The sequence below is a fragment of the Colletotrichum fioriniae genome (assembly GCF_027942845.1).
Source record: "Colletotrichum fioriniae strain IMI 355084 chromosome Unknown scaffold_3, whole genome shotgun sequence".
Classification (NCBI taxonomy): Eukaryota; Fungi; Ascomycota; class Sordariomycetes; order Glomerellales; family Glomerellaceae; genus Colletotrichum; species Colletotrichum fioriniae.
This window is the reverse complement of record NW_027076839.1, coordinates 1,579,578-1,607,054: the sequence shown is the minus strand read 5'-3', so window position 1 is coordinate 1,607,054 and position 27,477 is coordinate 1,579,578. Positions and strand designations below refer to the sequence as shown.

Genomic DNA, 27,477 nt, shown 5'->3' with positions numbered 1-27,477 from the left:
ATGGGCTGGTCGAAGTATTGACTGAGAGAGAAGTTTCAAAAACCAGTCGTCATCTTTACCAGACGGCCTTGAAGAGTTGTAGTCTGATGGGCGCGTGGTCAGGGCCTGTAGATAGAATCTCACAGCGACTACCGCCTAGAAATGCGTCTAGTGCAGTGCTAATACTGCTGAATTCGCGATTAAGGGCAAGCAGCATGATCCAAGCGCGCCTTTCTCGGCTTACGGGGGAGAGGGAGGGTTGAAGTACCAGTAGTTATGACAAACGTCAGACACAGAACTGGCTCTGTTCTCATAGGCGAAATATGCGATGGATCGATTTGAAGCTCAGTAAGGTAAGTATCTTACTTGTGGCCGTGGTATTCAACTACCCCATGCCCAGACACAAAACACCACACGCCTGAGATTTTGAAGAGCGACGGGCCAAGTACAAAGTAACTTTAGTGTGGAGAGGGGAATCAACTGAAATGCCATCTATGAACCACCGGCTAACACGCTATGCTAAACTGAACAGAAATCTCGCCACTATTCTACGCGCAGCCTCCATTCTTGATGCTCTTCAAGGGATGCAGCCATTTGTAAGTGCCCTCAAACGGTTCCGTGGCTGAGATGAAGTCCAATACGCCAGCTTTCTGCGCATTCGGCGACACGATGAATGTGATGAAGAGTTGCTGGACAAAAGCCCACGACATGACATACCTCGACATAATCCAGTCCCACGTCGATGCCCACGCGTGCATCCTCGTCACACGCGCAGACTGCTCAAGATCTTGCTCCACGCGTTCCCGCCTTTCCTGTCTGTACGCCTCGAACTGTACCTCCAGCGCCGAGAAGTCGGGCGTCTTGCCGCCGGCTTCGTTCGCGGTCCCGGAGACGAACTTTTGGAGCCTGTTGCAGAGCGCCACCACGTCCTGCACGCCATTGTTGAAGCCCAGGCCAGCGTTGGGCGTGAACTTGTGTGCTGCGTCGCCTACAAGGACCACCCTTCCGTTCCAGCTCCAGTGCTCGCAGAGGCCCTCCTCCAGGCCCGCACCGCCAGAATTGAAGCGCTCCTTGTAGACATCCTTGACCTTTAGGGTATCTGTGATGGGCCACTCTGCAAACCTCCCAGCAAACGCATCCAATTGCTCGTCGGTGAAAGAGATACGTTCCGTCGTGGGCTCGGGGAGCTTCTCGTACAAGAAAATCCAGCCCCTATCCTTGCCAGTAATGTACATGACCGAGTTGTCGGTCCCCGACGTCTCGTAGCTCTGGCCGGTCTCTGTCGGGCGCGGGAACGAGGCCCACATGCACTGGTACAGCGTCTTGAAGGGCTTTACGGCGTCCCACGTCTTCTCGCGGGAAGCGTCCTCGGCAACAGCGAGTTTGCGCATCTGTCGGCGTGTTGCGGAGTGTACGCCATCGGCACCAATTACAACGGAGCCGTCGTAGGAAGAACCATCTTCACAAGTGACAGTCACTCCCGTATCCGTGGAGACGATGCCGGCGAGCTTTTTGCCGGTCAAATATTTTGTCTTGGCAGCTTCTGGTAGACCGTCGTAGAGGGCCTCGATAAGGTGAGCTCTGTGGAATGCGACGGGTTCTACGCCGTGGCTAGAGGATGAAGAAGAGTTTGTTAGCGAGCACGCGATTTGGCTTACATGGACATGTGAAGTGGGGGGAATAGGGGGTTTGATAAGAGACGACGAAAGAACCGAGGGAAAGGACTTACTGCGCTTTCAGAATAGCCAGTGTTTCTGCATGCTTGAATGCGTGTCCGTCGACAGTAAATCCCTGTTTTCGTACAGCTTGCCGCCAATTTCCATAAGGCTATCAAGGATGCCAAACTGATGGAAAACGCGCAGGCTCTGTGCGCCTAGGACGAGACTTGCGCCGAGATCCTCGACGATATTTGTCCTGCGTTCGAGGACGACGAAGTCGATTCCGGCGTGGTGAAGCGCATGCGCGGCGGTGATACCGCTAGGTCCACCACCAATGATGATGACTTTGAATGGTCCGCTTGACATATTGAATGAAGTGTGAGTGCAATGAAGTCCTTGGGTGCTGCGAAATCAACTCAAGAAACGGCCTTGGGTTCATGGCCGGTGATATATACCACAAGAGGCCCGTCTCCACCGACACGGTGCCGGGTCTCCGCCCTCTATGGTTGTCCGCCTAAGTTCCCTGGTGCTGGTGCGTCCATCTGGTGGCTGGCCATCGTAACGGACCTTGTATGAGGTTCCATTTGTTATCGACGTAGGATCGGGTGCTAGGTCTCTTGGGGTCAAACTCTGGCCCGTTCCCGTCCCATGTCGACAAGGACTTCACTGGTTCGCAGCGTGGATCGAGTGAAGGAACCAACTGGCAGTTCCACCCACGTTCCATTCTGGGCAAAATAACGCAGAGTAAACGCATCTGCTGTTCTACTCCGTCAGCAATTTGCCCACTTGCAGTGGTAACAAGTCCGCCGATGCGCCGGCTGTAGACAGTGTAGAGGCGGAGTCGGCGAATGTCCACCTCGGAGACTTACTTCACTCTAGTGATTACTCACAAGGAAATCATGTCTTCAGAGCAAAATTGAGGGATAATGGTACGCTACCATGCATGATTATCCAAGCCAGAACCCTTCGATGTGCCGGGCAAAACCCATCTGAGCACCCGGAGATCCCACCTAAAGACCCCGTTCAAGTTCCGAAACACAGCAGATGCTACGTCACGCAAGAAAAAGGCAATCGAAGGCAATGCTCAAAATCCGATTTGCAGTTTCTATCTGAATAGCCCATGAATCATGGGTTTAGGAACGTTGAACATGGCGGACTTCGCAGCAACAACGGCAACTTTTTGCGAAAGTTGCATCCACAGATCTCGGTCGGACCTTACGATTTCCGACGGTCCGATAGTCAGCATGTTGTACGGAGGAAGAAAAGCACCGTGCTGCCGTACCATCCCGTTGGTGTCGAGGTCTTGGGGCTCGACTTAACGGACCAAGAGAAGATGGTTCAAGATCTAATAGGCTATGTCGTGTCATTGAGATGATTAAGTCTATCATAATATGAAGCTGACCTCTCCTCAGAGGCTCAGCAACCAGAATTCAGACTCTTTTTTGCGCGTGCACGGGGCCACCGATATGCGCCAAATGGGGGTGGGTTCAGAACGATTCAAGTGTCAGCAGCATCATCACACCGGCCATGTACTTCAGGTCAACAGTAAGACGATGGACGCTAACGCAATTGGCTATTCTCTTCATGATACTTCTACTTGTATCTTTTCGAGACTTGCAGTTCACTTACACTTAGAACAGGGATAACAGAAGTTTTCTAAGTCTTCTGACTAGACCACACGGTAATTATGCCTGAGTTATCGCCGCGTGCTAGTCTTTAGAGTACCTGCATAGCCAGTGCTTTATCAAGCTCAAAAAACTACGAATACTCGAAATCTCTCGATAAATAAAGTCCATTTTGGTCACCATATCATCAGAAAGAATGTATTTCCGCTGCCATACGCTCCAGCTTGCCAAGCCTGCTTGATTGTCCTAGTTGCAATCTGGGAGCCCGGGCGTTCTAGGTAATTTGCGGTATTGCTCAACACCGTGCTACTGAATAGCTCAGGGTAAATGATGCATCTAGATGATCACGAATGAGGAGGTTTGGGGGCTGGGACATATCATGAGCAAGTATTTCATGGGCGAAAATGTGACGTCTAGGGTCTCTACCCACGGAAAGACGGCATGGAGAGTCACTCCCGGTCAGCCGATATGTCAGACTGAAGTGGATGGCACAACTCGGTCAGGTTAGCGTTTAGAGTATTGATCCTGAGCTGGCGGGACCTGCCGAATAAGGGTGCACAGCCTGCCATATCAAGCCATTTTCTTCAACGATCATTGTCAGCCTGCTGCCTGGAGTCCGAGATCACGAAACTGGGGCCTTTCCGATCTAAGCCGTCATCGTAGCGAGATGCCACCCATTATTCTACACTTTTTCGTAGTACAATGACATTGCAAAATTGAAAACAGAGACATTTCTCTCCCTGTTGCTCATCCAGACCGGTCTGTTGTTCTCGTGACAGGTTCGCCATGGTGTATGCCAAGTCGAAAGTCTTAGACAACCAGGCGAGGGATGCAGAGACCGGGGTAGATCGCCAAATTCCCAGACCGGTTTGCCTTGCTTGGCATAAGTGGTCTTGCGTATAAGAAGAGTCGATTAGAATATCCCGTAAATGAGAACTCCTCGGCGCGGCATTGACTATCAACTCTAGCACCGCTCCATTTTAAACAACACTTGACACCATGAAGCTTCTCTCATCATTTGCATGCCTTCTAGGTACGGCAGCTGCCGCGGTCGACATTCTGTTGCCGCTTTATATCTACCCTATCAACGATGTACAGAAGCCTTACGATGGCACTGTAGACTGGCAAGCAGCTATTGCTGCCATCGACGCCCACCCGGACTTGACCTTCAACGTCATCATCAATCCCAACAGCGGCCCTCCCCTTTGCCTTTGAGGACGGCATCAAGATTGACTGGGCGCAGTGGATTGGCCAAATCAACAACCGTCCCAACACTGTGACCTTGGGCTACATCTCGACCCTCGGTACAGTACAAGCCCAGCCCCAAGATATCGCCGTCGTCAAGCAGGGGGTCGATACCTACGCCGCATGGATAAAACCAACGGCTGGGACGGCAACTCTTGGGATATTCACATGGACGGTATCTTCTTCGATGAGGTCAACACCGCTCCCGCCCAGCTTCAGTACTACACTGATATTACCAACTATGCCAAGTCTGCTACTGGCGTGGTGGTCTTGAACCCGGGTGTCGCCGTCAACCCCGCCAGCTCCTCGCTCTACACCGTGGCCGATGCAATCCTGTCGCTGGAGACATGCTACACGGCCGATCCCGATGCGCCGCAAGACCGGTGTCCGAGAAATACATACACGCCATTCACGCCCGCGTCGTTAAGCACACTACCGACGGATGCGGCACAGAGAGCCAAGTCTGCTGTCCTGGTGCACGACTTTTATGACGATTGGCAGCCTTACCAACCCGCTCCTGTGGCGACTCTCCAGGCAGATATCAATGCTATTGTTGCACAGGGTGTGCACAGCTTGTATATCACGCAGTGGGGATATAATGAGAGCTTCACACGGGAGCCGGCCAGTGTTAAGACTGTCTCAAATCTGCTGGCTCTAGCTCAGGGTTTAGGATCTGGCGTGCCCCTGTGATTGAGGTCTGTCGTAGCCTTGGAAACAATAGTTGGCTCATCCATCCCGTTGTCAGACTCGCGCCCATAGAACTTTGGTCAAATAACAGGCGGTGTTTCAGAAACTCACTCACAAGTCTACTATGCTTTCAAGTCTTGGTGCGAAAAGAGATATCAGCTCTTTTCTAGCTATAGTCTTTCAACGTATATTGGCTAAGACTACCTCTCAAGATCCGCTCTTGTCGTCTGGCCAAACGCATGACTTGTGTCAAATGTGATAGCCCGGACTCATCAAGTCCCTCTGTTCAGCCACGCTATGATGATGATGATGCGTTGAACCTCTTCACCACCAACTCATAGTCCTCTACCGCCTTGCCTTCCCGAAGCATAAAGTCCTGGGACAAAACACCCGAGCTGGGCGTCGTAAAGTCCAGGCGGTATAATGATTGAAATCCATACTTCTCGTAGATCCCCTTTGCCAGAGGCACAGCCTCCAAGAATGCCAACCTTCTTTCCTCGTCGGCCCTCTCGACGCCCCATCTTAGGAGTGGGCTGGCCGCGCCTTTCCCTTGGTGCTCTGTCCGGCAAATGAGAAGCTCAAGGTACCAGTGTCTGACCTCGCCCATGATCTCGGCATGCTTCCTTCCAATTGAACCAAAGAAGTGGTTCGCAAACTCTGGATTACCCTCTTTCGGCCAGACATCCACTGGAGGCGGCGGCTCGACGTTTGTCTCGTTGGGTCCCGCTGGGCGAACCCACTTTGCGCAGGCGATGGGTAGGTCGGGGTCCTCGTAGTCTGGATCAGTGATAATGAGCCATTGGAATCGAGGTTCGCTCATCTCTTCCGCAAAGGATTTGGCGAGATAGTCGCGGACTTGAGTGGTTGCAGGGAAGCATGTTATGGCTACCGGATTGTCGTGGAAGGCCGAGAGGTAGATGGACGCGAGGGCCGGGCCGTCTGCCAGGGTAGCGGGGCGTAGTTTGACGGGCATATTAGGGAAGGAGCGAATGGCAGTCGCTGGTCATAAACTGCTTCTCTGGCCGGGAAGCCTTGCGAATTGCTGTGTAAATGGTTTTTGTCAATAGCCTAAATGTCTTCAAGTTGTGCTAAAGAAGGAAAACCCATACTTTGTTTCCTCCTCTTTGAACTTTCGCACAGTTGTTCCAAAGGGCCCGGCGCAATCAATTACCTCTTTGGGTATCGCGCTGGCGGCTTGGATGGCCGTTTCGGTGGCTAATACTTATACTTCTGCTTTGTGAGGAGAGCATATGCCCTTGCATAACTTTGTCTTATGTCTTTCATAATCACTCGGCCTATTCACCGTGCACTAAAAAGAGTCAGCAAGTGCGGGGGCCTGCATCCTGCCTTCAACTCGCATGCACAACCACAACAAAAGCAAAAGCAATACCCTCACGACAGAGATGAGATTTGAACTCATGCGGCCGAAGCCATATGATTGCGAGTTTAATTCGAGTCATACCCATTAACCACTCTGGCACTCTGCCCTTGTTGGATGCAGGGATGGAAAAGAGCGCAGGCTATGTTGACTGGCAGCTCAGTGGTGGTGTGGTGGAGGTTGCGGAGAAGTCGGCAATCCTCGGGGTGGGGTGACAACTTGCGAGTACCGCGATGTGAAACGGCATTGCCTGAAAGGGATTTCTAGCACTCGATATGTTGATTTGGACTGAAGTTGATGGTCCCAGGTCTTTGGTAGCAACCTATGACTTGTGAGGCGAAAGTGTGAACTTTAGAGGAACTTTCAACGCAGGTGCCATGAGGATAGCGTTCGTTTGTACTTTAACTTTGTGAGACACTGCTCTTAGCTTGCTGTAATATCCTTTGAACTGCAAAAGCTTCCGCATACACAGAAGGACGACACAAAGATAAGTGAGGGGTTGCGCCTTGCCGAACGTCCACCCCGGCCTCTCGACTTCGGAAGGAGCAGTCGGGCCCCGATTACGGGCAAGCTTGCCCTCGCTACAGAAACATCTTGTTTCCCCATAATTACATGTACGGTCTCTTCATCTAAACAAACTCAAAAGAAACAGCTCTCATATCAACCATCACTACATGCATGCAAGCTCTCCCAAACTAATGCAAACATAACCCGAGTAGTTCCACGCCTGCCTCAAGTGGTATGGGCTAGTGGGTCGTAAGCTGCGGAAAGTTCGGAACACTAAATCCAAGCTTAAAATTGATGGACTGATCGGCCTGATCGGCCCAAATGTCCTAGGCACGACATCGGTAAGAACAGCACTGCTAATTAATACTAGCATCCCACCGGGATGGAGATAGCTCAGGGCTGACCCCAGGCACCTCAGAGCTATGCATTCTAAACCATTCTTCATTTCTTCTATTGCGTGGTGAGTGCTACGGTCTTTAGATAGGCGAGTTTGATAGGGCGGAGATACCCCAGCATGCCAAAGGGACGGTTACATGGCTTTCTGAATGGTGTCATTGCCACCTGCAGCACTCCGTCTTGGCGAGACTACGCAGCCTATGAGGCGTCAAGCAGTGCGGAGTTGCAGAAATCGCTCGACGGATAGTAGAGGCATAGGCGAAACCGAATAGAAGAACTTTAGCACTGCAGCGATGGATGTTCTTGGTGACGTTGACAAATAGTGCCAAGAATTTGCGACATCTTTTCGACCTGCCTATTTCATATCAAAAGACTAGGCTCATCAATTGTCCGTCTGACAACATTCAAACCCCGGAGAGGGGTTCATACTTAGTATCAGACCCGAGCACCGAACTGCTAAATAATGGCCTTATTCGAACGGCATTTTCGCCATGGCTTGGCTTCTGCAGATCGTGCAGGATGCTGGCCGATGGGAGCATGGACGAGATGCAAGTGACCTGCAAGCACGCAGCGGTGAAATTCATTTGCTGGGACTTTTGTGACATTCGGGCAATATGGCTACGCTTGGCTTGAAAGATAAAAGGACGGACCACGTTCTTGGTGGTATAAATACTGACGACAGTCCTTCCACTTGCGGAATAAACTTCTCGCCTTGGAGTACACCTAACGCCCATATCTCTGGGGCGGGAGCTTCTTCTTGTATTGGTAGTGAACCGGTCGCCAACATGAAGTCCAACGCGTTGATTCTCGCCATTGGCGCCTTTTCTGGCGTCTCTGTTGCCAGAGAGCTGGAGCCCAGTGCCGAGTTGTCAGCCTGGTACGATACTGGCGCGGCTCACCAAGAGAGCATGGAGCACAAGATTGTAGGTAACCTAACCCTTTGAACTACAAGCATAAGCAAGTCTGACAAAAGCCAGGCTCAATGGGAACAAGCCGAGGCCGAGGGCAAATTCGATTCGACTCAGTGGACCGGACGCGTCAAAGACTATCTCGCATGCAAGGACGGCAAGGTAGAGCTTGTCAAGGGCGACCCTCTTCAGACCTTCCGATGCAAGGATGTAAGTCAATCATTGGGATCAGGATCGACATATGTTCGTCCTGGATGCCAGAGAGCTTTGCTAACAAATCAAAGCTCGACCTCTATGACTTTCAACCTCACGCAGCGTTTGGCAACTCTACTGGTCGAGGTTCTGGATCGTGGGGATGGACGGCCCCGAATGGCCGGGAATTCTCCGCGATCGGACAGCTCGATGGCACCGCCTTTGCCGAAGTCTCGAAGCAGGGCAAGCTGATCTACCTCGGAAAACTGCCGTACTTCTCCGAGCCAAGTAGATGGCGTGAGATCAAGGCCTACAAGAACTATCTCGTCGTCGGTAGCGAGGCGCCAGGCCATGGAATCCAATTCTTTGACTTGCGCAAGGTATGAGGGACCAGCCGCTCATCTCAAATACAGCATATAAGTGAGCTATATACTAATACCACTTCAGCTCCTCGACATCGACCCCAAGAACCCCGTTGTCTTCTCCAATGAAAAGGATTTGACAGCTCATTGGACCGAAGCTCTCCCCCTAGGTCGCAGTCATAACGTCGTTGTCAACGAGGAAAAGGGATATGCCGTTGCCGTCGGTGCCCAGCCGCGTCGCAACCTTCCCTGCGACTCTGGCCTGCAGTTCCTCGATCTCGCCGATATCAACAACCCTCTCTACCTGGGCTGCGCGGCTGGTGATGGCTATGTTCATGACGCGCAGTGCATTGTGTACCGCGGACCTGATGTCAAGTACTGGGGCCGCGATATCTGCTACGGCTACAACGAAGATACTCTGACTATGTGAGTGACCGAGTGCAGACTTTGCGATACGTTCTGTCTGACCAGTCTTGAAGCTACGATGTGACCGAGAAGAACAGCACCAACATCATCTCTCGTACCACTTACGAGGGTGCGACTTATACCCACCAGGGCTGGGTTATTGACCCCAACTGGCAGGATTTCTTGGTGTTGGACGACGAGATTGACGAGCGAAATAAGACTGGCCCGGCGGCTGACGGTTTCCCTGTGACATACTTCTGGGATATTAGATCCCTTGAGAAGCCCAAGAACTCTGGTATTTTCAAGGGCACCGTCCGCAGTGTCGATCACAACCAATTCATCCACCGCGGCCTGGCGTACCAGAGCAACTATGGTGCTGGGCTTCGCATCCTGGACATTTCATCCATTCGATGGGATCCCACAGCCAAGAACGTCAAAGAGATTGCCTACTTTGATATCTTCCCAGAAGATGACAATGAGCCTGGTGGTGGAGCAAACAACTACACGGGTACTTGGAGCCATTACCCGTACTTCAAGAGTGGTTACATCGTCATCAACACTATTGAGCGCGGTGTCTGGGTTGTGAAACGATCCAACCCTTGGTGGTGGCCGTGGTAAGGGGCAAAATGCAATGTCTATTGAAATATGGTCTATCCTGGTGCCACGAGTATCTCGCCCAAACAACAATTTATCTTCTTGTACATAGTTATAAAACTGCAATATTTTGTTAGAAACCTGAATTTTCTCAAGCCGGATTCTAGTTTCACTCAGCGCTGCGTTTCCGAATTGCGTCAATCGAAGCTCAAACAAGTTGACGCGCCCTTCAATGGTACATCCTCAAGACAATCAACCAGGTTCCAAACGCGATATTTTCCTCGCCCATCGTGAATTCACATTTTGGCCAATTGATTGGGTGGTGTAATCTGGAGAACCGCTGCTCAGGGATTGAATGGCTGACGCTCAATCTGGGCAGAAACTCCACCAAGCATTACGTCGCTACACACAGGCCTTGCCTGCAGGCCAAGACTGGTGAGGCAGAATATCCGGGAACGACGTGCCGTCTACTTGGCGTGACACGGCACTGCCTTGACTCCCGACATCATCGCTCAGAGTCTTTTGAAGGGGCAAATGGTACCACTGAGAGCAAACACCGACGACGCGTGGACACCGATTTGAATTAAGTTCATACTTGGATTGCCGAGTCCCGAATTAAGCTTCTTTCATTTTACATTCATCCATACTTCGTTTTTGCCTTTTTCTCTCTAGCTTTTCGACCTGCTTTTAGCGTTCAAACATTGGGCACGAATGCCTCGTTCCCAGCCTCGGACAGACGATGGCGCCCAGCAAATCAAAGATCATGACAATTTGAATAGACATGAAGATTGCGAGCTTGCCCAAAGAGATGGTTGGCATCATGGCCTTTGTGGATGCTGTGCATCCTGCGAGCTTTGCCTTCTGAGCACCTTCGTGCCATGTCTACGTATGCCACCCTCTCATCCTGACAGTCATTGGTTTGCTGACAGATCTTGAAAGTCCTCGGGCAGACTTCTCATCGAATCAAGGAACCTTCGATGGAAAATTATAGACATATCAACCGTGACTGTCTATTAATGATGGGAGTCACATATCTTACCGGCTTTGGTTGGATGTAAGTCGGTTGAGTCAAGACATCCCAACCTTTCATCTGCAAATCACTGACACTTCATTTCAGGTATGTGATGAAGAAGCGCTTTGAGATCCGCAAGCGTTATGGCATCAAAGGCACCGATGCGAGAGACTGCTGCGCATCCTACTGGTGTCTTTCATCAGCTTTGGTTCAGCATGAGAGAGAAGTGCTTGCCCGGCAGGCTGTCAGGAGTGATCCCATCACTGAGGGCTATCAGACTCAACCTGCCATGGAATTGCCTCCCAGACATCATCCGCCCACTACATAAAGTTTGAGTGGAATTGCGGTTTTCCGGGGCCAATAAACCGGTCACGATGCCGAGGTATTCGTAGTCTTGGCCTCAACGGACGTCGGCACGTACATCTGCGGATAAACATCGAGAGCTGGAAGTATCTCCGTGCCAGCAACGAGAATTGGCAAGTTTACAGTGTCAATTTCTATCACAATTCAACTGACAAGGGGATTGTCTCGTATTTTGTCTCGCGGGCTGTCCTTATGCCGTTGTCGGGATCAGCTGATAACTTGATAGCCGGGGTCAACTCCGAACGTCACACAAGTAACTATCTGAGATTAATACACCTCAGCTCAATTTTTTGACCGACGTATGTCTTACCGAATAAACACAAACTCTTGAGTATACCTGAGAATGTTTGGCTTCTGGCCCAATGGAGTGATCATGAACAATTTCTTCCGACCCACGTCCCGAAAACTCATGAAGCAGTGGCACTGGATCGCATCATTGAACTCATATTGTCTTATCAAGAACGACGACAACAGCCGATCGCGGTTTCCTCGCAGCACATGAACAAGTTGACGTCGTTCTCGGTGGTGCCGGAATGATGGCGGTGATGCTTTGAGTCAATGACCTAGTTCAGCCCCATACTCGTATCAGGGAGTGGGTGGTCAAGGCACTCTAAACAAAGTTAATTCTGCTCCTTCATATAAAAAACGCGCTGAAAGTGTCGATCAGTCTTCAACTACACGCTGAGTAAGGAGATCTACCGCATTTTTGATGACGGTCTTGAGTCAACATCAACAAAGTCCGATCTCTCCGTAGATACTGTGATAGACTCACCTAATGCGATTTGGTTTCTCGATTGCACAATGCGATCGAGTACATAGTTTAAGGAGTTCCCGGCCATAGATTTGGTGCTTCTGGTGATTCAAGACATTTAGCTCTACTCACCTATACACTCATTTGTCCTTTTTTAGCTTCAAGCTGTTGTTATCGACAATGGCGACTCGCCTGTTCCTCTCCTTAGGTCTTTTGAGCACCGCCGTGCTTGCCTCCTCTCCGGAAACTGCCATCGCAGCGCGCGCTTTTGACTGCTCTCCGGGGTCGGAGACAGGACTGAAGCCTGAGTGCTGGGCTCAGTTGAACGTATCAGACTACATCACCAAGTGGCTGGCTGAGAACGGCACCAAGGCCGACTGCGACAACCTGGGATTCGCCCAGTGTTTCTTGGCTTTCAACGGCTATGGTGGTCGAACTTGTGACACACTCACTCGCGACACGTGTGCAGCTTTCGAAACTGCCGGTGTCGATGCCGCCTACTCTTCACCGCAGCAATTCTACACCCTTTGGAACATCTACGCCATTTCTCAATTCTTCAACCAGTTCTCGGAGGCTCTTTGGAATGGCCACACCCTCGCTGCGGATACGATCGGGGACATTGTTGCTACCGTTTCCCCATCTACCGATCCTCAAGTCCCGAGCAACTTGTTGTGGACTTCAATCTCTGGCGGATTCTGGATGGCCGCTGTTGGCGCCTTTGCTAATCCCCTCCTGGCCGGCGTCGCCACAGGCATGGCTGTTGTCACAGGAATGAGCTCCTTCTTCATGTCCTCGGTGGCAGGCTCTTCCAATTCACGCTTCATCACGCTAGGTGAGATCGGGAGCAGCCTCGCTCAACTCATCATCGACTACCAAGGTAGCCTCGAGGGCGCCTTGAAGGAACTTCAGGGCAACAGTACCCTGTTCCTGGCCGCAACGGGGCCTGGTGGCTTCAGCCAGCGTGCTGTGACCAGCTTGAACCTCCAATCCACCGAGCTCTACCACGATCTGCAACTTTACATCCTTTCACTGTCTCTCAAGGCCAACGGAATCGTTTCCACTCGCTCGACTGGCGTCAATGCCCTCGACTACGCACCTGACACCAACGGCGCCGTCTCATGCCCTGGCCTCGGTCCAGCGGGCAACTGCTACCAATTCTGGATCGACCCAGACACGGGCGACTCGTACGCGCTGCACAACCCGAAGGACTGGAAGAATGACTACGTCGATGTGCTCAACAAGATCCACGACAAGAACTGGGCGAACTTGAGCGAGATCTTCAAGGTGGAGGATTGCCAGGGCAAAGACCCGAGCTTTGACGGAAAGACCAAGGTGATTTGCCTGGCGTCGCACGGATTCTGCGAGTGGGACTACGTCGATCAAGACACCGTCACCAAGTCCAGAACGGCGAACAAGCAATTTACTAACTGTGATAACGATAAATCGTGGGGTACTCTTTGTGACTGGATGAACGGTGGTCTTGTGATGCCCGAGGCTTACCTGGGACCTCTCTTCAAGTTCCAGGAGCCTGCGTGGTGCAGAGAGCACTAATTTCAAGGTTGACCTCCTAATTTGGTACACAATACCCGTATTTCTTGGTAGTACTCACCTCTACATATAGTTGACTTCGATCATGGCAACATTTAGTTCAAAGTTCATGCATTGTTAAACAGCGCAGTATTGTGTGCAGCAACTCAAGAACATACTGCCGGACTTATTCACGACTTAACTACGATAAAAATGCATGTAGTGATATCTATGGTAGAATTATCTCCAGACTTCCAGAGTTGATGTTTGAGCTCAATTTGAATGGAGCACGTGTTGGAGGGATGGAATGATCGCCACGAGACAGTGGGGGATCGTGGGGAACCGTACCTGGACAGGGATAGCGGAATTGCCGCCACGTAGATTAAAGATTTCGCTTTCGGATTGAGGGCTCTCACATTAGCATTCATATAGTCTTGGGGTCAGCATTACGCGGAAATAACATTCGACGCGTCCGATTTGATACCATGATTTGATGTTGAGGACATCCTAACTCCCGCATCTGATGTTGCCACAAACAGTATTGGCTGTAATTAAGACGCAGGCTATCTATATACTACGCGGGAGAGATTTACGCCTGTCCTCACTACTTGAATTCTGGTACAGAAGTCAGCAAGACCGTATTATACGAAGATTCAGTATTGATTGTATAGGACTGTGCATGTCGAAGGGGGAATTGGGTGTTTCCATGGGATTCTCCCAAGTAAAGTAGCATGGAAATAGTAGTCGGTAAATTGAAAGGACCGGTTGAGTGGTGGGCTTCACCAGTCCACCAAACGATCTTCTCACTTCGTGGAATATGTCCGATTTACCTTTCTTACATGTATAGTGCCTTCCAATGTCCCTCGTCTTGGGCCATTTGAAGTTGCTAAAGTGACATGTGCCTTACCTTGTAGATGCATGTGGTCTTTTGAAGCTAGTGGAAAACTTTCAAGTTTTTGAATATGATACTGTTTAAAATGCCTCTCATCCATGAGCCTCTTGCTTGCGTCTGAGCCAGACAAACTCGGATAAACTCAAGGTATGTCGATTCGGTCTTTACAAATCATAGCTGTGCGTGTCGAAAGCTACTACCTTTCCCGGCTCCGTGATTGTTCCATTGACCGGAGACGCAAGAGATCCCCCAGTAACAACATACAAGACTCCCTTGTCCTTGACATTCCGTCCGAAAGCAGTGGCAGTCCCTCCAGCGACAGTCAGTTCCGTCTCTGAGCCGGCCACGACGGTGCCCTTCCCCTCGGGTGTGATGTAAACAAGTTTATTATCAATGTTGGTCGCGGCCCAGATCCCGCCCTTCTTGTCAAAAGCAAAGTCGTCGAGAAACACAGCGGTGGTGTTCACATTGGCAATCTGGTCGATGGTGGCCTTTGCCGCAACTCTCCCCGAGCGATCAAGTTTGACCCTGAAGACCTTTCTCAGGGAACTGTGGCTCCAGTACAAATAGTCTCCACGAATTCGCACACCGTTAACTCCAATGGCTGGCACCGCGTCAGCTGCAGGCTCAAGATCTTGACCGCCTAGGATGGTCTCATATTTCTTGGCTTTGACATCGAGTCTGTACACTTTGCCAAGCGCGGACTCGGCAATGAGAACAATGTTGCGGTCCCACGGCAGAGCGACTACGCCATTCAGGAAGGCGGCCTCTGGGACGTTGACGATCTTGCTTGCCGTGGTCTTCTTGTCTGCGATGCTGACCTCCCATGCCGAAAAGGTACCGGGAACGCTGACACCGATGCCTGAGAAGTTGCCGCCTACCACCACGAATGTGTCGGGGCAAGTCTCGGTGATGCCGAGAAGGCCATTCAAGTCTGAGAACCGGTGGACGAGCTCTGTGGATGGCGACTTCTCCCACGGTTTGGCGACTTGGTAGAGTTCGGGAGAAGTAAGGAGAGGTAAAAGAAGGTTGCCATTCCTGCGAACGGCAATGTTTTCGATCCAGTTGGGCTTGGTTGGGAATTGGTACACAATGCGTGAGGGTAGGCTCTGACCTACAGCCAGAGCAATATAGAGAAGTGACGATGCAATTGAGGCCCTCATATTTGCTATGGGTTATGACGGGTTGTCTCTTAAGGCAATATGCCACGAAGTCTCAAAGTAATGGAGTGAATGAGCTCTTGATGCGGCAATGGTATGGGGCTCGTTGCAATTAAATACGATGGCCGGGCTTGCAGATTCTTTCTCAGGTTTGATTGAATCGATGCGTTGGCTTACAAACTTCCTGCATCTTACACAGGGTTCTCATTAGCTCCGGACTTGTCGTCTTACTGAGATCGTGCAGGCGGAACACCGCTTTACATGGTATCTACGTCCGACGTGGCCCATAATGTTCTTCCCAAGTTCCCATAGCAAAGCCAAGAGGTGCAGTAGCATGCGCAAGCGATTGGTGATCGTTCACATCTAGCCCGCAGAAGTTGTCGGCTAGAAGGATAGCGCAATCGCTTGGGAAGCTGACGTTGGAGTAGGGTCTCAGCTGGGATCTTAGGTACATGTTAGAACAAGCACCAATGCATAAGCAAAGCACTAGAGTCATGCGTAGATAAATCCGCGGAAATATTACCAATCGATAACATTAATGATCAGATCTGACTCTATTGAAGTAGTTGGAGTCTCAGCCGTTCTAAGAGTTACTTGACTTTATAGCTTGGTCAGTCCCACGGAGACGCTGTAGCTTGTGCGGTTCTCCTCGACGATTAGTCTGCCCTATTTCTTTACTCCTAGTACCCGCAAACGAGCACTGTCCGGCAGGTTGGTCCACCGCAAACTCAAGGGTTTCTCCATTAATTAGTGCCTAGCTCTGCTAAGTAGATACTAATCAAGTACTTGGAACAGGTAGTGACTTTGCAATCGGCCAGTCATACTGTCGTAAGTGTAAGTTCATCGATGTAAACGGATGATGTCACGTGGATATCGGTATTGGTTCTGAACAATTGTTGGAAGACACTGGTGGCGTTCGGGGGCTGATGCTAATTCGACATCATGCACTGGCTCGCCAGCCCACAATCCCTGGATCTCAGCGCTCTACCCCAACCGAATATTGTAACAAGGTTTGATTTCCAGAGGAAAGACGTCGAGACTTATAATTCGAAGAAGAACCGGCGCTGGAAATCCATTGAGGGTTCTTGAGAAAGACTTAGCTGCGACATCGGATCCAGGCGTGCGGCTTGCATCGGGAGAGGGCCGATGTTATTTGGGACGACGCCCTTCGTTTGTCACTAGCGCATGGGGCCCTCTGGGAGTCATCCTTAAGGTCCAGGTTGAACGTCACATATAAACTTCACATACTGAGGTATACTGAGTGCTACTCTCATCATCCATACGTGAAGCTGATCACCAAATAAGACATCATACTGCCCAACATGAGTAACGAACTCGCCCAAGAGCTGAAGCAGCTGCATGTCCCCGCATCACCAGTCATCTTCACCAACATCTGGGACCTAGCCTCCCTCAACGCAATCATCTCGCTAAACACCACTGACTCCAAGCCCGTAAAAGCCATTGCAACCGCATCATGGACCATCGCAGCAACAGTGGGCGTGAAAGATGAGGATCTCAAGTTAGAGCAAAACATGGCCGCGATAGGCCAACTCGCGCCCGCCGCCAAAGCCGCTGGCCTCCCTCTCTCCGTCGACCTCCAAGACGGCTACGGAGACCTAATCGACGAGGTCGTAACGGAAGTGGTCAAGCTAGGCGCTAGTGGTGCCAACATTGAAGACAGCATCCCCTCCGCCGGATTCGAGAAGGGCATCGAGGGGTCCCTCTATGGCGTAGAAACGCAGGTCGCTCGCCTCAAGAGAGCCTTGGAGGCGGCTCGCGAGGCCGGGTGTCCCGATTTTATCCTCAACGCTCGGTGTGATGTGTTCCGCCTCGAGCCGTATTGCGCGGATGACGACGAGAGTGCTCTGACAGAGGCCGTGAAGCGGGGCCGGGCTTACTTGGAGGCCGGGGCGACGACTGTGTTTTTCTGGGGCGGTTCCGGACGCGGGCTGCGGTCATCGGAGGTTCAGGTGCTTGTGAAAGAGCTCGGTGGGCGGGTTGCTGTCAAGCTTGGGGATCGGGCGGACTCGCTATCGACAAAGGAGCTGGGCGAAATTGGTGTCGCTAGGATCAGTGTCGGACCAAGTTTGTACCTTGTAGCGATGAACGCGGTGAAGGAGTCGGCGAAAAGGATCTTGGACGGAGGGAGACTGGCTGCTTGAGAGCTTTTACCGTCGAAGAAAGCTTGAAGGATGTCACAGGATACAAACAACGCGGACAAAACCGAGCGGCGTCGAACTGGATGTGTCATTCAACCAGGTTTGCTACGTGGCGCACCTTTTTTATGAATCAAAAGTCTTTGAACCGCTCCAAGAATAACTATGTTTTTGGGGAGGACTCGAAACAGTCCTGCTCCAGTCAATATGTACAGATCTTTTAATTGGCCTCCAGAGGCCTCATTTACATCTTCTATGTGATCAAATATCCCGTCTAATTGATGGCAGCAGGGGGCTGCTGGCCAGGCAGAGGAATACTTTGCGGGTGAGCAGTGAACATGCCCTCGGGGTCGTACACGGCCTTGATCTCCTGCAACTTGGCGTAGTTCTTGCCGTACAGGCGCTCGCTCCACTGATCAACGGTGAGAGCGGTGTCGCGGTAGTTTACGAAGCCACGCAGGGGCACGCCCTCGGCGGCGAGTTGGTCCTTGAAGGGCTGGAAGCCGTTCTGCATGTAGCTCAGGCCGTCGGCGGGGAACTGGGTCAAGTTGGTGGCGAGACGGCCCTCCCAGCGGATGAGCCACAAGCTGTTGGCGTGGGCGAAGGAGGTGTCGTCGTCCTTGAGGGCCTTTGTGGGCTTGCCGCCCCAGAGGTCGATGAAGCCGAACTTTGTGAGGTCGGCGCGGTTGAAGGCCACGGTGGTGAAGTTGTAGAGGGCGGTGGCGGAGGCCTTTGTGAAGGGCTGGTCCTCGCGGAGGACGAGGGCCTGGAGGTAAAAGTTACGAGGGGGGAAGGTGTCAACGGGGACGTCGATGGAGGGGGTGGCGACGTTCTCGACGGCCCAGAAGTCCTGGACAGTGCGGGTGAGCTGAGTACCGTTGGGGAGCTTGGCCATGAGGGGCTCGAGGAGCTTGTCAAAGTCCTCGGGGTTGCCCCAGTAGAAGCCGGAGCCGGTGTAGGGAGGGGCGGTCAGGGACCAGCGCATGGTGAGCTCGTCGGGCCACTGGCCAGAGAGGTAGTGCTCCTGGATGGCGAGGAGTGAGTCAACGCCGGCGGAGAGGGAGCTGTCGGTGAGGGTGATGGTGTAGTTGATAGCCTGCTGGTAGGTGGGCTTCCAGGTCTTGGTGGTGAGGCTCAGGATAATACCATAGGAGCTGCCGGCACCTTGCAGGGCCCAGAACAGCTCGGGGTTCTCGGTGCGAGAGGTCTCGACAATGGTGCCATTGTAGAGCATGTAGGTGGCGCCCTCGAGGTAGTCCATGGGGGTTCCGAGCATGCGGGATAGGGAGCCGAAGCCGCCTCCGATGGAAGAGCCGATCAGGCCGACCATGTTGGCGCGGACATGAGGGAAACGGGCGCCGTGCTCCTTCCAAAGCTGGCTGACAACAGGGCTCACAAGAGAGCCGCCGCCGTAGGTAAGCAGACCGGTGGTCTCATCATACTTGGTCTCCTGGAAGTGTGTCATGTTGATGGTGAGCCCGGCGTTGGGTAGACTGTACGAGCCATAGCAATGACCGCCATCACGGGCCGCAACCAGAACCTTTGCCTCCCGGGCACAGGCGAGGGCTGCGGCGACCTCATCGGTGGTGCGCGGCCAGGCGACACCGGCCGGAGTGGGGGCGATGCGGCGCTGCCACGGGAGGATGTCGGTCGGGAACGAGGCGTTAGTCTCGGGGAATGATGTGAGAAGGCCGGCCGTTTCTAGGCAAGTCTCTAGACCCTGGGCCTGGGCGCACGAAGCGAGGGATGCCGTCGCAAAAGCGGCGATACTGAAAAGACGGACCATGGTGAATGAATGCAGCAAGAAAAGGAGAGACTGAAGTTGGAACAGCAGAGCTTGGAAGCTTCAAAAGAACATCACTTGGTGAAGCTCATGCATCTAGGGCTTTGCTTTATATCTCATCTCTTCGGTTCCCCCTAATTCCCAGCGTTCTATCATGATTTCTTGGCATCGTCTCTTTGCACCACGTCGTCGGGCAGTTTTACCGCAAGTTGTAACGGAGGCATCCGCTCGCGTCGAGCTCGGGAGCACCGGAGACCGGATGAACTGCTGTGGTGGTATTGGTAAAGGGGTTCAGCAGGACAACGCTCGCCCGTAGAGTGGCTCATCTTGCCAACTGCAATAAAGTTGCAGAAACCTTTTTAGATTGTTTCCCAGCTTTTCTACAGGTAGAGTTCGGCTTGGAATCAGGGATGACCCGCGTCACCGGGCTTGTGGAGAGGACGTTGTTGGGCGCTTGAGTCATTGACTTTCGGGAGGGACTGAGCAGCATCATGAATTTCTGCTCGCAATGAGGGGCTTGCGGTTAACATACACAGTGAAATAGAAATTCCCGCCAAATTGATGCCTCACTATCATCGGTACCGCATGCAGAAATACAGCGGACGTCGAACACGTTCTGTGCTGTGTGGCGCACTTTCGGCCAAGTTTGTCAGGTACGCCCGCACACGGAACTGGGTCAAAAGTCGTTCCCCGGCAGCTCAAATATGGGCGCACTGCTACGGAGAATCGCGGTGCCAAGACAGACTATCCCCTGGGACATATTGCAAGATGGAGTCGTAAGTTTCTGGGGATGAGAGAAATGAAATTTCGCACCATACACAATACCGCGATTCGCCGAATCCTCTCCCCAAGCGTGTTACATTTATTTGGTTTGCAGAGCATGACTTGGAACTTTGGCCGTTTGGATGAAGGTAAGTGCCAAGACAACTCTGTAAGATGAACTTGGACAACTCGATACGCGTATTGAACACTACACAAGGGACCTTGCTTTTGCGATTGAACGCTGGCTAGCAATAAGGGCGGCTCACAGGTGATTTCCAGCGCGTCATTGACTCTCGGAGCGTTGACTCTCGGATCATGCGGCGACTCCACATCCCAGAGCGCGGCTAACATAGTCGTGTAAATCGCTTGGCCAATCACATAACGGTCAATTCTGAACAAGGTTGTATAGTGTAGCGGTTATCACTCCAGATTTTGATTATATCAAAACTTCTGGTAACCCCGGTTCGAACCCGGGTACGACCTTGCATTTTTGCTTTTTGTCATCTTCTTTGATTCTTACAAAGTTCTGATGCTAATCAAGGTGTTCTAAATGTTTGTGAAGCAGTATTCTGTAGTTTTGCGTCAGTATGATTTTACTCAGATGGTTGTTAACGAACTTGTCCGTCCTCTAATCATACTTTACATTCATCTGCAAAGCTTGACGGTATCATCGCATACTTTCATTGGTTATTTCACCGAGGTAACTTCGACTTTCATTCCCACCAGTAACTTTAATCATTCGAGAGGCCTGCTCAAGCATCTGATAGGCTGCACCTCCTCCCGCCGTCTTTTTGTTGATGTTCCCATCGAATGTCAATCGTCACCTTATCGTGCTCTGGACAACTTAAGACCTAGCGTGTGCGATCGGAGCAGGCATGTCGAGCTTCTTTCGGTCTCTGCGACACGACTTGCCGGAGCATCCCTGCATTCACCTCGCACAGAGGTCATCCAACAACCAACATACATACGGGATGGCACTTCATTCCCGGCTGGCATTAATGCATCACAATCTTGACTCGGGTGAGTGATAGAGTTGTGGGTGATGCGCCGGCGACCAACCTAAAGGCACTGACGTCGATACCGACGGCTCGGAGCCGATGTGTGACAGCCTGTCTTGCCCGGCAAGGCACATTTGTCAATAGCTCGTATAGTTGCAGCCGATGCTGTGTTGACCCGTTGAACGCAGGGATGATGTTTGGAAATATGCATGTTTCCTACTACCCCTGGAGACTCTTGAGGGTAAGTACCAACTGACAAGTGTTCTAGAGGTCAAGTCAGTTCTGAGGGTAAGCTTAAAGACGGCTTTATGTGCATCTCGGATCTTCGACGATCTGTGAGTTACCTTCGTGAGCATATTTCACCTCATACATGTGTCCTCGTTGATATCAATTTTACTTCTGGTTGAAGCAAGCTCGGGACTTTGCTTCACATCCGGCATGACGCGCTTCAAGACCTCAAAACCCAAGTTCAAGCCAGAACACGACAGATCAGAAAGCAAGCACCCACCAAGTTTCTCCCAGCGTCTTCAACAAGGACTTGGGTCCCTCGGTCTCGCAACAGTAGGCGGCGGCACGGTTTTGGTACTCGCGATCCTCGGCTTTCTCCTCTTCCTATGGACCGGCGAAGGCTCGCAAGACGGCAGGACAGCCGCGACCCTATGGCGATGGATCATGCTTAACCAGCACATTACGCAGGCTATCACTTTGTCAACAGTCTTGCTACGAATAGCAGTCACAGCACAGGCTTCCATCTACACAAGCCTTCTTGCCGGCGTGGTTCTAGAAAAGCATGGTGTTCCTCTCTTTCGAGTTGCTGAGATTTCCATCATCCGGTGTACGAATGATGGGCCGTTCCAGCTGACTTGGCTACTCATGACGTCTGCACGAAAAGCATATGTGCCGACCGGATTAGCAATCTTGCTATTGCTGACGACGTTGTTTATACAATTCTCATCGACTCTCCTGGTGTCCGATTTGGATATGGACGATCTTGTGGGTGATGCCAAAGCAAGGATACTGAATGTGCATATGAGTCGCGATGTTATCTCGCTGAATCGGCAGATGAATAACTGGATTAGTCGCCCGACCGCATATGTGCCATTTGGCGAGGCGCCTTCACGGGCAAACACGACGACAGGTGATCGGTCGAGCTTCAGCGATACTGGCATCATAAGAAGAACTTTTTTACCCCTCTCAACATTACAAATGTCTACGCTACGCCAATATACCGGCGGTGCCTACGGCTTCGAGTCGCGCTTTGTATGTCTCCGTCCGTCGGTGGCCGCCTTCCTCTCCGTGACGGCTCCCGCACCAGGCACGAGCACTATCCCTTTCTTTCTGAATGTAGCGGGTAGTTTATCATATGAGAGCATGTTCCGCGAGGCAGGTCTATCACCGCCGAGAAACTGCGAGAACGGGAACTGTTTTCCGTCAGGTTTCAACTGCTCGCTGCCTCAGTTCCAATACACTGAAACGCAGGCACGACAGGGCTTCACCAACAGCTTGTGCATCCCCAATGGCACAGCCGCACGACCAAGTGCCCAGAATCACACCATCTCAGAGGATCCCATCATGGCGTACTCTCAGGTCTTCCTATTCTTCAGAAATAACGGCACCCACGATCTATGGAAAGGACCGGGAAATCGCGTTCTGGCGGGGACATTCGATTTGAATAATGTTACTTCTACTGATGGCGAATGGCTCACATACAATCGTCCCATCGGGGGAAGTCTTCCAACAGGAGAAAGAATCGAGACGGGCGTGTTGAGGTTGGATATGTCGCTCTGCTTCCAGCAGTTGGCCTTCAACTTTGCGGAAGTTGAGGTTTCCAGCAACAAGGACCTGAAGGAGTCGCAAGTCACCTGGACTCCGGAGACCAAGGCCTGGAACACGAAGAAAATTCAGAAACTCATGGGCATCGGATCCCACAGCAAGAGCACCAACAGCCGCGGGATCTTCTCAGTGGACTCAACACAAAACACCCGCCACCTGAACGCAACGCAATACCTGACCAACAAACTCATCAACGACTTATATAGTTCGCCGCGAACATTCAACTTTTCTCTCTTCATGGATCCTCAAGGCAGCGGGAATTCCCCCATCAAGCCGCACGTGGAGTACCAGGCCATCTTTGCCGACATTCTCAACGTCACCAATCGTCCTGGCGTAGCGATGCAGTCTACCTTGACAGCCCTCTCGGGTTCCATTATCAACGAGGCGCTTCCGCAGTTCGACGTTCAGGCCAACGCCATCCTGACTTCGTCGGTGCGCGTGATGACTCCCAAGAGCCTGCGCGGCCTGCTCATCATCTTCGGCGTCATGGCTCTGAACATGTCGTGTGGTCTTGCCGTGGTGCTCGTTTTTATGGTGCAGAGTCGGTACTCTAGCCAAGGGAATTATTGGCAGGGTGTGGCGCAAATTGTGTCTGATGAGACAGCGTGGATTCTGGAGGGTGCTACTGACGCGAGTGATGGCCATGTCGAGGATGAGGTAAGAGGTTCGAATCACCTCGTCTGTATTAGTCGTTCAGATAGAAGTGGACGGGTGCGTGTGGCTCCCGTTCATTCTGTCTAGGGTACATCAATGTGAGAGTCATCTCAAACATACATACATAAGTAAATTGGATCAGTCTATTCATCTGAGAGGAAGGGGCTTTTAGTCACAGCGTCGCTAATGATGCACCAGATTATGCCCTGACCCTGGACCTTGTCTACAACCTCGCCGTTCTTGCGATATAGTACAATAGACTCAATTGGCTCATTGATGAATACCTAGGTCTAGACAGCTTCATGATGTGGACAGGAGCAACATTTAACCAAGTGAATCACGGAAACACTTGAAAGTTCATGTATGTCAAGCACATATAGATATAGGGCCAACTTGCTGATAATATTCAGATATCTGCCCGTATTCTCATAGACTCTTCAAATCATTTCCCATTCACCTCTCCCCCTTTTTTGTACCCTCTTCGTCGTGGCACAACCTTATTAGAGCCATCCCGCGTTGACTGCATTACTTCTCAATAAGCAAAAGGATTTGAGGCTTAGTAGAACCTGATCCCAGTATTAGAAGTTGTAATGAGTGTGCATCTACTCGTCATCGTTGATGTCGATGACGGTCTTCTTCCACTGGCGGGCAGGAATCTTGCGCTTGAACATGATGTCGATCTCGCGGAAGGAACGGCCCTTCATCTCAGGCAAGAAGAAGAAAGCGACGACGAAGCAGACGAAACCAGTGGCACCCCAGACGTAACCACACTTGCCGCCCAAGTTGACACCCTATTGCGTGTGTTAGTAAATGTGAACCTTCCTTACAAGGTAAGAGTGAGAGCTTACGGTAGAGTTAAGCATGTAGGTGGCAAGGAAAATGCAGGGAATGTTGACGACGTAGTAAGCGGCACGGCCGATACCAGTGGTCAAAGGACGAAGGCGAATGGAAGATGTCTCGGCGATGATGACCCACGAGGCGGGGGCAGGTCCGAGAGTGAAACCGACGGAGACAATGAGACCCAAAGAGGCCATCGCCAAGGAGGCAGCGGTAGACTTGCCGACGGAGCCAGCAATACCGAGGGCAATGAGGAAGGCAACGTTGATGAGCGAACCCCAGACGTAGATAGTGCGGCGGCCGAGGTAGGTCGTGAGAATCCAGGAAAGCATAACGAATACGGTCTGGAGAGCGGAGGTGATGAGACCGAGGGCGAAGGCAAGCTGGGAGCCAATACCGGCCTCTGCTTATGTGTTAGCCTCCATATGAATTGAAAAGGGAAGAAGAGTTGGAAACTTACGTCTGAAGAAGTAAACAGCCTGGTTGGCGATGAGGTTACCAGTAAGGTTCTGGGCGGCGTAGACACCACAGACGATAAGGGTGCGGTATCTGTCGGTGCCCTTGAAAAGCTCGGCGTAGCTGGGGTCCTTGACGTCCTTCTCAAGCTCAATGGTACGGCGCATCATGGCGACGGACTCCTCAATGTTGGCAACGGCAGATGAGCGACCAAGACGACGGACCGAAACCGCAGCCTCCTCGAGACGTCCCTTGCGAACCAACCACCAAGGAGACTCGGGGGCAAGGAACAGAAGGATGGCAAGGGGAGTGGGGAACATCCACTGAAGGGCGATAGGGACTCTGTACGCGCTGGGGTCTCTCTTGCTCTCGTAGACGTAGCAGACACCACCGACGATAATGGCACCGATAGCCCAGAACATCTGAAGCATCTGAGTGGCGGGGGCTCTCAGGCGCATGGGCACAATCTCAGAGCAGTAGGCGGGCGCGTTGGCGATGAAGATACCCCAGGGGATACCCTCGAGAAGCTGGCTGACAAACATGACGGCGAGCGAGTTGGCGAAGTAGAAGACGAAGATGAAGGCGTTAAGGAACATGAGGCCGGAGATAGTGGCCCAGCGGTATCCGATGCGACTGGTGATGGGACCGGCGATGCAGACACCGATGATGGCGCCGAGAGGACCACCCATCTGAAGGGCGGATTGCCACGATGCCTCGATCTGCTTGCCGTCGTCCGCTTCGACACCGAATGTGTCCTTGAACTCGTCCATGGCGACAAAAGCACCCATCAAGAAGACGCAGTAGGATTCCATGATCTGGCAAACCATTGTGATTAGTTACCGGTCGTCACATTTGTGTGTAATAGACTTGAGGTAGCTAAAGTGACTTACAATCGTGGTAGACATGATGAAAGCCCAGAGGGAGGCCATGGGGTAGGCCTTGACGGCCTCGATGACTCCCATGTTGTGCTCAGCCTGTTCAGCCTCGATGGCATCGGCCTTGTAGGAGGCGGGCGATGCCTTCTCGTCGAGGTCGGCGACATGGTCGATGTCGCCGTAGGCCTCGACCTTTGCCGGGTCGGACTTGGAGTCGAGTGTGGTGCTCATGTTTGCAGACTCTCTTTGAAACCTCACCGAGAATTTGGAGTTGGAGGTTTGTTTGGCCGGGTTGCTTGGTGAGGAGGAGGAGGGGGACGGGGGAACGCGAGCAAGCAAGAACAGAGAAGAGACGAAAGCCAAGAGAGAGAGGGTGGTACTGGGCAGGCTGTTTAATAAAGGTCTTGTCTTACTCCCCAGTTCTCGTTTTCTTACATGTCCAATGGAACATTGTCTTAAGAGTTAACCCCAGTCGGGTGTCATTACGCTAGCGCAACTTGAACCAACGCGAACGTATGAAAAAAAGGTGGACGGGGATCTGAATCCCACAGGGAATCCTCACAAGCGCAATCTGGGCATATTGGGGTTCCCCAAACGTCCTCAACCCCGCCCCCCGCATTGGTCCATAGACCCGTTCCCACATGAGCCTGGGGAATGGGGAAGAAGGGCGGGTGACACTCTGGGGGATCGAATATCGGCTGATGATGAACCGAGCCCGGTCAGATATTCTCCTATGCGCCGACGCGCTCCAATAGGGGTGGGAGGTTGCTCAAGGTTTTTGGAGAAACGGCGCAGTTGGACCAGTTAGGGACACTAGTCAGGGTCCGGCAAACTTATCCCATCGGCCCTTTCACCAACGGGGGCCTTGTCATAAACTCGGGGCTCTTTTCGCTCTTGGGGTTAGTTTCCTGACTTCCCCAGTACGCCGCGTTGCTTAACTTGCTTGGCTCCTTGGATGGACGCGGCTCCTTAGCTCCCCATGTGACCGCGGCGGCCACTTACTGAAACGGCGAGTTGTTAAACTAAGTAGTTTCTCGACCTCTTCCACCCTCCATCATCGGCTCTCATTAGGGCGCGTCGTAGCACACCCGTTGGACCGCCGAGATGGGGAAAGGCGTAGCCGCCTGTAGGAACGCCGCCGCACCGCGTCGCGAAATACGGGTTCAGCCGCCCCCCTCTTCGGTATCTCGGTCAACACTGAGCCGCTTCCCACCGAGCATTCATGCTGTTTTGTAGCCGCTGCAGTGCAGATGCAATGGACAGCAAATCTTAGGCCCAGTCCCCTCTATCTTCAACCTTCCCCAGTGATCTCCCTTCGCTTCTACAGCTGAACGTGTCAACGTGGTCTCAGACCATGGTCCATGTCAGCAACCAAGCGCTAGTTCTCCGCGAAATTAGCGTCCAATGCAGTCAAAATGCACACCCGTTCCACCCAGCTGCGAGATCCGTCTCCACGGGTCCGGGGCAGAGACAAAGACCCAA

The 27,477-nt window shown here is 52.1% G+C and overlaps 10 protein-coding genes and 2 non-coding genes across 12 annotated transcripts; 6 read left to right on the top strand and 6 right to left on the bottom strand.

Moving 5' to 3' along the window:
• Nucleotides 1-527: 527 nt before the first annotated feature.
• On the bottom strand, nucleotides 528-2,003 carry N0V96_003335 (uncharacterized protein; the record flags this gene model as incomplete). The annotated part of the gene is made up of 2 exons (XM_065756804.1): nucleotides 528-1,590; nucleotides 1,783-2,003. The coding sequence occupies 2 exons, from the start codon at nucleotides 2,001-2,003 to the stop codon at nucleotides 528-530; spliced, it is 1,284 nt and encodes a 427-aa protein (XP_065614571.1).
• Nucleotides 2,004-4,370: 2,367 nt separating this feature from the next.
• N0V96_003334 (uncharacterized protein) lies at nucleotides 4,371-5,197 on the top strand (the record flags this gene model as incomplete). Its single annotated transcript, XM_065756803.1, has 2 exons — nucleotides 4,371-4,378; nucleotides 4,591-5,197. The coding sequence occupies 2 exons, from the start codon at nucleotides 4,371-4,373 to the stop codon at nucleotides 5,195-5,197; spliced, it is 615 nt and encodes a 204-aa protein (XP_065614570.1).
• Nucleotides 5,198-5,489: 292 nt separating this feature from the next.
• On the bottom strand, nucleotides 5,490-6,167 carry N0V96_003333 (uncharacterized protein; the record flags this gene model as incomplete). Its single annotated transcript, XM_053191111.1, has 1 exon — nucleotides 5,490-6,167. One exon carries the CDS (start codon nucleotides 6,165-6,167, stop codon nucleotides 5,490-5,492), a length of 678 nt encoding a protein of 225 aa, XP_053051536.1.
• A 422-nt stretch (nucleotides 6,168-6,589) lies between these two features.
• On the bottom strand, nucleotides 6,590-6,681 carry N0V96_003332. The gene has a single exon. It is a non-coding gene; the product is annotated as a tRNA-Ser (tRNA).
• A 1,579-nt stretch (nucleotides 6,682-8,260) lies between these two features.
• Nucleotides 8,261-9,960, top strand: N0V96_003331 (uncharacterized protein; the record flags this gene model as incomplete). Its single annotated transcript, XM_053191110.1, has 5 exons — nucleotides 8,261-8,398; nucleotides 8,453-8,593; nucleotides 8,668-8,955; nucleotides 9,023-9,363; nucleotides 9,417-9,960. 5 exons carry the CDS (start codon nucleotides 8,261-8,263, stop codon nucleotides 9,958-9,960), a joined length of 1,452 nt encoding a protein of 483 aa, XP_053051535.1.
• Nucleotides 9,961-12,242: 2,282 nt separating this feature from the next.
• On the top strand, nucleotides 12,243-13,613 carry N0V96_003330 (uncharacterized protein; the record flags this gene model as incomplete). Its single annotated transcript, XM_053191109.1, has 1 exon — nucleotides 12,243-13,613. The coding sequence occupies one exon, from the start codon at nucleotides 12,243-12,245 to the stop codon at nucleotides 13,611-13,613; it is 1,371 nt and encodes a 456-aa protein (XP_053051534.1).
• Nucleotides 13,614-14,645: 1,032 nt separating this feature from the next.
• N0V96_003329 (uncharacterized protein) lies at nucleotides 14,646-15,644 on the bottom strand (the record flags this gene model as incomplete). Its single annotated transcript, XM_053191108.1, has 1 exon — nucleotides 14,646-15,644. The coding sequence occupies one exon, from the start codon at nucleotides 15,642-15,644 to the stop codon at nucleotides 14,646-14,648; it is 999 nt and encodes a 332-aa protein (XP_053051533.1).
• Nucleotides 15,645-16,963: 1,319 nt separating this feature from the next.
• N0V96_003328 (uncharacterized protein) lies at nucleotides 16,964-17,803 on the top strand (the record flags this gene model as incomplete). The annotated part of the gene is made up of 1 exon (XM_053191107.2): nucleotides 16,964-17,803. The coding sequence occupies one exon, from the start codon at nucleotides 16,964-16,966 to the stop codon at nucleotides 17,801-17,803; it is 840 nt and encodes a 279-aa protein (XP_053051532.2).
• Nucleotides 17,804-18,071: 268 nt separating this feature from the next.
• On the bottom strand, nucleotides 18,072-19,583 carry N0V96_003327 (uncharacterized protein; the record flags this gene model as incomplete). Its single annotated transcript, XM_053191106.1, has 1 exon — nucleotides 18,072-19,583. The coding sequence occupies one exon, from the start codon at nucleotides 19,581-19,583 to the stop codon at nucleotides 18,072-18,074; it is 1,512 nt and encodes a 503-aa protein (XP_053051531.1).
• A 1,158-nt stretch (nucleotides 19,584-20,741) lies between these two features.
• Nucleotides 20,742-20,825, top strand: N0V96_003326. The gene has a single exon. It is a non-coding gene; the product is annotated as a tRNA-Gln (tRNA).
• Nucleotides 20,826-22,546: 1,721 nt separating this feature from the next.
• N0V96_003325 (uncharacterized protein) lies at nucleotides 22,547-23,959 on the top strand (the record flags this gene model as incomplete). Its single annotated transcript, XM_065756802.1, has 2 exons — nucleotides 22,547-23,830; nucleotides 23,957-23,959. 2 exons carry the CDS (start codon nucleotides 22,547-22,549, stop codon nucleotides 23,957-23,959), a joined length of 1,287 nt encoding a protein of 428 aa, XP_065614569.1.
• A 470-nt stretch (nucleotides 23,960-24,429) lies between these two features.
• Nucleotides 24,430-26,226, bottom strand: N0V96_003324 (uncharacterized protein; the record flags this gene model as incomplete). The annotated part of the gene is made up of 4 exons (XM_053191104.1): nucleotides 24,430-24,618; nucleotides 24,676-25,067; nucleotides 25,125-25,935; nucleotides 26,011-26,226. 4 exons carry the CDS (start codon nucleotides 26,224-26,226, stop codon nucleotides 24,430-24,432), a joined length of 1,608 nt encoding a protein of 535 aa, XP_053051529.1.
• Between the last annotated feature and the right edge of the window lie 1,251 nt (nucleotides 26,227-27,477).